This window comes from Siniperca chuatsi, linkage group LG11 (genome assembly GCF_020085105.1).
Source record: "Siniperca chuatsi isolate FFG_IHB_CAS linkage group LG11, ASM2008510v1, whole genome shotgun sequence".
Taxonomy (NCBI): Eukaryota; Metazoa; Chordata; class Actinopteri; order Centrarchiformes; family Sinipercidae; genus Siniperca; species Siniperca chuatsi.
Window position 1 is genome coordinate 12580417 of NC_058052.1, and position 9475 is coordinate 12589891.

At 40.2% G+C, this 9475-nt stretch overlaps 1 protein-coding gene and 1 long non-coding RNA gene across 5 annotated transcripts; one reads left to right on the forward strand and one right to left on the reverse strand.

Moving 5' to 3' along the window:
* Positions 1-1458: 1458 nt before the first annotated feature.
* agpat4 (1-acylglycerol-3-phosphate O-acyltransferase 4 (lysophosphatidic acid acyltransferase, delta)) lies at positions 1459-7651 on the forward strand. Of its 4 annotated transcripts, none has more exons than XM_044214892.1 (10): positions 1459-1886; positions 2026-2078; positions 4322-4503; positions 4724-4893; positions 5010-5171; positions 5299-5452; positions 5587-5689; positions 5789-5864; positions 6390-6588; positions 7144-7651. In XM_044214892.1, the coding sequence occupies exons 3-10, from the start codon at positions 4326-4328 to the stop codon at positions 7233-7235; spliced, it is 1134 nt and encodes a 377-aa protein (XP_044070827.1). In that variant the 5' UTR covers positions 1459-1886; positions 2026-2078; positions 4322-4325; the 3' UTR covers positions 7236-7651. The 4 variants fall into 4 exon arrangements, with proteins under 4 accessions (XP_044070827.1, XP_044070826.1, XP_044070828.1 ...); XM_044214893.1 differs by lacking the exon at positions 1459-1886 and adding an exon at positions 6686-6707 and having other exon boundaries at positions 1893-2078; XM_044214894.1 differs by lacking the exon at positions 1459-1886 and adding an exon at positions 6689-6707 and having other exon boundaries at positions 1893-2078.
* On the reverse strand, positions 3550-4311 carry LOC122884674. The gene is made up of 2 exons (XR_006379943.1): positions 4044-4311; positions 3550-3730 (listed from the first exon to the last, which is right to left on the reverse strand). It is a non-coding gene; the product is annotated as an uncharacterized LOC122884674 (long non-coding RNA).
* Positions 7652-9475: the final 1824 nt, after the last annotated feature.

A 9475-nucleotide genomic window follows, 5' to 3' on the forward strand; every position in this document is an offset into this window, starting at 1 on the left:
AAACCTGCTGTGCTCCATCACCTCTGCAGCTAAAAAGTGACTTGCACATTCTATACTTACTGAACATTATTCCCTTGAGCCCCTTCACACTCTTTGCCTTTGGTATTTAAACATAAATGGCTTCCTGAGTTACTTTACTGAATGTTTGGACCTCTTCAGACAGGCATGTCCTCTCTTCAAGGTTATTTGGTCGTTAAGGACATGACGGCTGAAGCATTGTGGGAACCATAAAAAGAAAGCTTGAAAACACTCAGCAACCCCCAAGGTGGAACGGTCTCAGGACCCCATTAACCTCCTTTCAGGGGTCTCTGGGTTGCAAAAAAAATATCAAATAGTGTTTGGTTTGGTATGGAGGTTACATATAGATAACATACCATAACATGTTTTTGCTGACAAAACAGGAAATATGTGTGCGCACAATAAAAAGTCAAACAGATTTGTTATTTACAGGTGTTTTTCTCATTTGGGGAGCTGTGTTCAGCGCATCTTTACTTCCCTCTGGGGTTGGCAAGAGGAAATTGTCTGAGATAGTCTTTTTGGTCAAATTGAAGTAAGCATTAAAAGTGAATGTCTTGGGCTTAACATCAGTCAGGAAAAGTAATGAGTGTAGTTGTTTCCCCTTTTGCTCTATTTTGCTTTCAGCTGAGGAATTATATCATTTTCTGTGAGAGGAGAACGTCTGTCTAACTCTGTGTTGCTGTTGATGTAATTATTAACTGTGAAAAACCTGACTGATGCCCGAGTGCTTGACTCACTTGAATGTGGCTTTTGTTATGCCTCTTGGAGAACCTTTAATTTTGGGAAGTGGATTATTTAGCCTGTTAAAGTTATTCATGTTGCAAAGTCATTGGAGCAATCTTTTATCAAAGCTTATATCAAACTTGACTTTGTATCCAGAAAAGATGTTTTATATAATAATTTAAAAAGAGAGGATAAGCTTTCCTGGTTCTTAGTTACAAAATCCTAAAGTTTCAGTTTCAGTTTTAAAGTTTTTGTACAGTGTTTGATTTCAGTTACACCAGAACCAACTCCAGTGATGCTGCCTGGATACTGACTGCATTCATATTAGGGTCAACTGTTCCTTTAGGTAAAATCACTTTTTCTCATGCACATACAGTGCATTACCAGCGGGGGGTGCTGTCCACTAAGACTAAGTCATGTTTACCAGTTTTCTGTAAAATCCCTGATATAATGGCTACATATTAAACAAAGCGAAGACTGCGGAAGCTACTCTGTAACCGTGTTTATCACTCAAATTCAGTCAAAATCATAGACTGTATAAAATAGGTTGCTCAGACAGCAGTTACTTTTATTAGCCTCATGATACTTTCATACATTTATGAAGAAAGGGCCATTGCGCATACGTCCCACTCCCAGTTTGACGCGCTCGTGCCTTTTCCTGTTACCAAATAAAGGCAGCACAGAGAGGAGAAAAAACCCGAAAGAGGTTTCACTCTCCGTCCTAGATTGTGACACCAAGAAACGACACCAACGAGTGTAATTGCATCAGCGTCGGGAAATGTTGCGAGATTATGGCGTCCTGATACAAATAGTTTATGTTTTAAACGTTTACTTTGGACAAACCCACAAACCAAATGTCTTTCGTCTTAAATAGACACTTTTTTGTGGCTATATTTTTGAAATTTAGAAATTATTAAGGAGTCATATCGGTCACTATGGTAAGCGAGCGGCTATGGTGACTATGGATATGGTCTGTGTATGCATTACGTGCAGTCCTGAAGAGCGCGACTACGTTTTTCCTCCGCTATGTTTTGATTTCTTTTGAAAAACATAAACGATCTTTGCAGCCGGCCTAACTCTAGAGTTTCTAGGAAGCAGACCGACGTCTCCATCCTCGGGTCCAGACGGGCGTGGCTTACAGAAGGGTATGGTTCCTTGTGCAGGGAAGTTTGCTTTCTGAATTAGTCATCATGTTGAATGAATCATGGCTAAAATCTGAAGAACAGCAATAACTCCAAGTAAAGACTGGTGTTTTTTTATTCAACATCTTCTGCCATCTGAAAGGTTGAAGGTGTCTGGGGCAGGACAGCTCTCTAGGAGCCCATAGACTGATCAAGGTAAATGTCACGTCTTTCAGATGAATTTAAGGTGTGCGTTTATTTGTTTTACGAACTTGACCTTTATCAAACGCAGTCTGTTGCAATAATCTTTGTCACATTTTATATACATTTTGACCGTTAGTTCAGCTTTATTTTCATCTCACCACCTACATGTAAATGCTACTTTAAGATTTTAAATGTTATTAGATGATTGTTTGTTGCCACTCACTTTGCAGACCTGTGTTTTACCATCAGTTTGATGGTAAATAATACAGAAAGTGCTTCTCAGTGCTGTGGAACAGTTCTCATAAGCTGCTAAACTACACTCCCTAACAAAAGTCTTGTCGCCTATCCAAGTTGTAGGAACAACAAATAATAACTTGACTTCTAGTTGATCATTTGGAATCAAAAGTGGCTTATATGAAAGGCAAAGGCCTCTAGATTATGCTTATTTTACCAAAATAAAATCTTATAATGCTTTGATTTGTAATTATTTATTAGGAAAGAAAGGTCAGACTTTGCTTAGACAAAAGTCTTGTCACTTAAAAGAAATAATATACAGTACAGAACATAAAGTCATGGTGCAGTGGAAAAATAATTAATATTGTGTATGACTCCCATGAGCTTGGAAGACTGCATCCATACGTCTCGGCAATGACTCAAATAACTTATTGATAAAGTCATTTGGAATGGCAAAGAAAGCATTCTTGCAGGACTCCCAGAGTTCATCAAGATTCTTTGGTTTCATCTTCAATGCCTCCTCCATCTTACCCCAGACATGCTCAATAATGTTCATGTCTGGTGACTGGGCTGGCCAATCCTGGAGCACCTTGACCTTGTTTGCTTTCAGGAACTTTGATGTGGAGGCTGAAGTATGAGAAGGAGCGCCATCCTGCTGAAGAATTTGCCCTATCCTGTGGTTTGGAATGTAATGGGCAGCAAGAATGTCTTGATACCTCAGACTGTTGATGTTGCCATCCACTCTGCAGATCTCTCACACACCCCCATACTGAATGTAACCCCAAACCATGATTTTTTCCACCACCGAACTTGACTGTTTTCTGTGTGAATCTTGGGTCCATGCAGGTTCCGATAGGTCTTCTGCAGTATTTGTGACATTTGGGATGCAGTTCAATAGATGATTCATCGGAAAAAAATAAAAAAATCAACCTGCCACTTTTCCACTGTCCATCCTTCCTGCAAGCTGTGGGCCTTGGCAAATGCAACACGATTTTTTAGTTGTCTTCTGTTTAATGCTGGTTTCTGAGCACTAATTCGGCCATTGAGACCACTGTGTGACAGAATTCGACAAACTGTTCTTGTAGATACAGGGGTTTCTGGTGACCAGTTGTTATGTAGCTCTACTGCAGTTGAAAAAGGGCTGGCCCTGGACTGTCAAACCAACAAACGGTCCTCTCGAACAGTAGTCTTACGGGGTCTGCCTGACCTGGGCCTCTCATGAACTTCACCAGTTTCTTCATATCTTTTACTTATCCTCTCCACTTGATGTTTAGATACATTAAAGATGTCTGCCACCTCAGCAGGAGACTTGGTCTTCAGGCTCTTGATGATCAGCACTTTGGTCTGTGGTTGAATTTTTGGCATGCTGTCAGAGGTCAGGATGCATTTCAAATGAAGGTTGGGTGTGCTGGGGTTCTTCTTCTACACACCTGGGAATGTGTTAATTACAGTATTTGTCACAGGTGATGCTCTAATCTGTGATTGGTTGAACCCTTTAAAGATGTGACAAGACTTTTGTCTAAGCAAAGTATGACCTTTCTTTCCTAATAAAATAATTAGAAATCAAGGCATGATAAGATTTTATTTTGGTTAAATAAGCATAATCTAGAGGCCTTTGCCTTTCATATAAGCCACTTCTGATTCCAAATGATCAACTAGAAATCAAATTATTATTTGTTGTTCCTACAACTTGGATAGGCAACAAGACTTTTGTCAGGGAGTGTACAGTATGATTGGCCTTACCTTTCTGAGCGCTGATCCAATAACACAGAACATTCACCCGTTTGCCCTGTGATTGGCAGTGTATGCACAGTCCAGCTCAAAGGTTCCATTCAGCAGATGACACGAGAAAGTCCAGTCAAAGAAAACCTTTATGTCAGAGTGGGCTGAGTGGGACCGGTTACTCTCAAAGCCCATGCCAACACTAACTGATAGCTCTGTTTGACAATGATGAAATATGTCGTCTCAAGTCAGGTGAGGGTGATTGTGTTGTATTAATTTAAGTTGTGCACCTTTTACAGAACAATGGGCCTTCTGCAGCTGCTGAAATCCCAGTTCTTGAGTCACCTGATCATCTGCTATGTGTTCCTGGTCAGTGGCCTCATTATCAACCTGTTGCAGCTCTGTACTTTACCTCTGTGGCTGGTCAGTAAGCAGCTGGCCCGCAGGATCAACATCAGACTGGGCTACTGCATCAGTAGCCGTAAGTATCTTACTCCCTGCTACACAGATGATACTGGAGTCTGTTGTCTGTTGGTACTATGTTTGCTTTGCTGCTGGGAGTAAGAAATCTGTCAAACTCTGTTGCATGCACGCAGTAGAATTATTAGATTATTATTAGACCACTTTACAAATGCAGTCAAACTACCCTTCTTTCACAAAACATAGACTTTTCTACATCATTGTGTTCTAATGATCCTCAGAGATGGTAGCTGCCCTGGAGTGGTGGTCCGGGACAGAATGCACGCTCTACACAGACCCAAAGAGTTATCCGCTGTATGGAAATGAGAATGCAATTGTGGTTCTCAACCACAGTTTTGAGATAGACTTCCTGTGTGGCTGGACCTTCTGTGAGAGATTCGGAGTTCTTGGGGTAAAGAAAGTGTCCCAGAAATCTCCACATTGCCCTTTTCTGACCTTGAGGGATTTTGGCATTTCAGTGCTATCCTCCAGTTTTTTAACATGCTTTAAATTTTCATCTTTTTCCAGAGCTCAAAAGTGTTAGCCAAAAAAGAGTTGAGTTATGTACCTGTTATTGGCTGGATGTGGTACTTCCTGGAGATAGTTTTCTGCAAGAGGAAATGGGAGGAGGACCGAAGGACGGTGGCTCAGAGTCTTCAGAACCTGCGGGATTACCCAGAAAACTACTGGGTGAGTTTCGGCTTGTTGTAAAATCAACATGACTGAAAGTGACAGCTTAGCTGTCGCGGGATATCACAGAGATCATTTTGGATTTGGAATAATGCTATTAATAAACAATCTAATTTCCTGGGTCTAGTTCTTGCTTTTCTGTGAAGGAACACGCTTGACACCAAAGAAGCACCAGATCAGCATGCAGGTGGCTGAGAGCAAAGGTTTACCCAAACTGAAGTACCATCTTCTGCCCAGGACCAAAGGATTCTGGGTAACTCTCCAAAACCTCAGAGGAACTGGTGAGTATCCATCATTGAAGAAGTATTTAAATATGGCCACCAGCAGATGTCAGATACTGTGAGCTGCAAATCATGCATTTGCAAATCAAATTAGTTGTACAGTTAACTGCTGCTGTGTGTCTTGCCTTGTGCAGCTGTAGCTGTTTATGATTCCACACTGAACTTCAGAAACAATGAAGAGCCAACCTTGCTTGGAATCCTTAATGGGAAGAAATATCACGCAGACTTATATGTGAGGTACAAAGAAATGTTTTGCAGTAAGGATTGCAACATTTCATCTCTAGTTTACTGGTGTAATCATTCTTTATCTCAGAGATCTGACTTCCCCTCTTGCAGGAGAATCCCTCTAGAGTTGATCCCAGAAGATGAGGCGGAGTGTGCTGCTTGGCTCCACAAACTCTACCAGGAAAAGGTTAGAGTGTGTTGAAGGTGGACGTTTCTGATGGAAAACAGGGTTTCCCACAGGGGACTGTTTAGTCGAGGCAGTAAGCCAACCAGATCCTGATGGTCAAAACAGTAGCCATATTATTAAATATGTAGCATTTACTGTGTCAAATAGTACCTTTGCTCTTTTATTTTTGTTTATTTCATAAAAATTGGAAAGATGTAAGTAGCATGTTAGTGAGGTGGCCTTTATTTCAGGCGAGGTGGCCCGCCTCCACTATAAAACACTGGGAAACCCTGGACTGTAACATGTTTTTGGTGGATTTAGCTCAAGTCTGTAACTTCTATCATTACTTTTTGGTTCTCACACGTCATGGCCTTTAGGTAACTCATTAATCTGAACTGGCTAATGTTAAATATTATACAAGGCAGTTACATTTTTGTTCCTACCAATTTCTAGAGACATTAACAGCAATATCAAAGAACAAACTTAGCCATGGTCTTCTGTTAAGGACTTTGGTATTGAGTTGTGTTTGCATTAATGTGTCAACAGGATAGCTTTCAGGAGCACTACGCACAGACAGGGTGTTTTCCTGGCCCCATAGTGAGCCCTCCACGCCGACCCTGGACTTTGATCAACTGGCTGTTCTGGACCTGCTTGCTCCTCTACCCACTAGGCCTGCTACTCGCTCAACTGATCAGCTCTGGATCGATGCTGACCATCTTAGCTTCTGTGGCTCTCTGCTCTGCAGGTTGGTTTCAGTGCATTCAAACCCAAGGTGACATCATCCTGAAATGGGTATATCCCTAAATTTAACCAGCTCCTTTTTGTCCAAATGTTCCATAAAGCAGCAGTTTTGACAACTCAAACGTAAGTCCCCCTTTTTTGGAAAACATGATTTATCAGTTTTGGGAGCATGTCCCTCATAGCATTCAGGCATGTGCTGCCTTAGCAAAGTTAAACATTCATCAGAATAGTTTCACTGAGGTGATACATAGAGAAATGATTTCTCTAACAGCATGGTTCATGAGGAGCATGTCACAGTTTCCACATTAAATAAGTGCCAACAGTGCAATGTTTGTGATAGTCATTAAAATGACAAATTATGCTTTCTTGAAGGAGACCAGCTCAATTTGAAGCATTTTTTTTGTCTTCACACTTTGAGTGGGAATTGACTAAATCAAAAAGGGAATTTACTGTGGAAATAACCATGTCCTGAACAGGATCTCAAAACCTGTTACCACTTTTGTGTGACTTGCTCAAATAATAATTCTAAATGTACCATTTCTGAATCTTTCCTTCACAGCTTCACTGGCAGTTCGCTGGATGATTGGCCAGACGGAGATTGACAGAGCCTCAAGCTATGGGAATAAGGAGGTTCCTCTAAACAACAGCTAAGAGCTGCTTCTTTGCAAAGCTACTAATCTGCAAGCTTGCCGGCAGCAGAATGTGTAAATACCAGTCTGACAGGAACTGCTGGTACAAGTGCAAACCTGAGACAAAGTATAATAAAGTATAAACAGGCTAGTCTCTTTTTACCACTATGCTGCAAAAGCTCAAGATGTAAGATCATGAAAATGGACCCGCTTCCTTTGGGAAACTTATGATAAGAATTTCAGGCAAGATAAAATATGCCTTTACTACATTCTCCTCAAATCAGAGTGTAAATATTTGAATACATTCAAGACAAACATTTTCACCGGTAACTGGGATCAAAAATCAAAATTCAACCAAGTGAAAAATGTACTACCTCTTTGATTGAAATGTAAAGCATAAATGGTGGAAGAAAATAAACATTTCACTTTAAAAAAACATATTGGTTTATTAATATTATTTGTACATATCAAACACTGTAAGAGCAGCAGAGGACCAGAAGTTGTGGTGTGTGTCTGTGTTTGGTTGTGTGGATGTTATGTGTTCAGCAGCAGGAAGGAAGAGCAGGCCCCGTTTGAACAGCTCTTCACCAGCAAGTAGATTTGCTCCAAAAGCCCCAGAAGGTTTCGCCTTGATTCACATTACTCCTCACCAAGGGCAAAAAAAAAAACATTACAAAATCCCTCTTAGTGTCTGCACTAAATAAATGATAAATTATGTACTATGAGTATTAGAATATTTGGAAAGCAGGAATGCTTTCAAATAGATGCTAAAGCAGTGTCTCACCTTAACATCTACATCATTGTACATGACATTTTTAACAAATAAATAGATAAACTGCATGGTTACATAACAAAAACACTCCATGTGGGAGCCACAGCTTATCTACAATGCATCTCTTTATGACAGTAAAAACAGAGACACAATAACTTAGACAGTAAGGAAGTATTTCAGTCAGTCTCCTCCCTCAATCATTGGAAACTCAAATCATCCTCACATCTATGACTACAGTATATGACAAAGGCAAAACACTTGAGGTTGGTGTATGAGCACTGTGTGTCCATTAAACAGTTGAAATTTGCATCACATACTCATCACCAGGACTGCATTAGGCCATACTTGCATTTTAAACACAGTGGTTGGTGGACATCCATTGGAAAAGGGGGGAAATGAAATATCAAGCTACAGTGACCCCTGGTGGTGGCATGCAACCCAGACACAAGCTATCATTTCTTGTATTACCTGCTACCCCAAGTGTGCTGTTCACCTCCCCTGGCATGGTTTGAAAGAAAAAAAAGAATGCAATGAAAATACAGTCAAAGTTCATCTTTATAAGCAGAATAGGGTTTTCTGGCACAACTTCACCTACTTCCTAGGTGCATGTAGAAGGGAAGAAAAGTCTGAAGGGGTCAAAACCCCAGCAACACGAAGAGGGACAACTTCAGACCAATGTGTTTCAGCTTGTGGCCTTCATCAGGGTCATCATGAAGTACATAACAAAAAACATTTAAGTAAGATGGGTATGAAAAACAGATTTTTAAAAGGTTACACAAATGTAAAAGAACTAGTTATATACAGTAGATACACATACATATCAGTCAATGTTGCACCAAATAATAGACCTGTGTGACATTATATTTGGTGCATACTCAAGCTTGTGTAGAGGAGGTCTTTACCCTAAATGTACCTATAGTGTGGCATACTTTAAAAAACACGTAGCAAACATTGCAAGTCTCTAAAAAACAAAAAAATAGTTGTTGCTGGAGTTTTGATCTCATCAAAGTTAATCTTTATGTCAGAGCAGGCTGAGTGCTGTGAGGGCAGGCTTGAGCTGATAGGTCTGTTTGACAGATCTGAGTGATACAGTTACTAGTCACACTAAGTCAGGTGTGTGACATGAGGAGGTGGTTGTGTTTTAAGGCTTTAAGCTGTGCAACTTTTACAGGACAATAGGCATCCTGCAGCTCCTGAAATCCCAGTTATTGTGCTCTGTGTACTCAGATCTTTTATTTAAGTAGCAGCAGCAATACTGCAGTGTAGAAATACTAATAAAATTATAAGTAAGTAAAAGTACAAAAGTATTAGCATCAAAATAGACTTAAAGTAGCAAAAGTAAGTGGAGTAGAAGTATCAAGTACAAGTACCTCAAAATTGTACTTAGTTACTTTCAAAAAGAGCAAGTAATGTAGATCTCAGCTACTAAAGCTGCTAGTGTTAGTGCTATGATATTAGTTTAAATTTAATTGGTACATCCACTGTGTTGT

What these genes read in the sequence shown, in the direction of transcription:
- agpat4 (XM_044214892.1), top strand. Translation starts at nt 4,326, where the DNA reads ATGGGCCTTCTGCAGCTGCTGAAATCCCAGTTCTTGAGTCACCTGATC. An exon ending in CCAAAACCTCAGAGGAACTG is followed by an intron (nt 5,453 to 5,586) that starts GTGAGTATCCAT and finishes TGCCTTGTGCAG; the next exon opens with CTGTAGCTGTTTATGATTCC. An exon ending in ACAAACTCTACCAGGAAAAG is followed by an intron (nt 5,865 to 6,389) that starts GTTAGAGTGTGT and finishes ATGTGTCAACAG; the next exon opens with GATAGCTTTCAGGAGCACTA.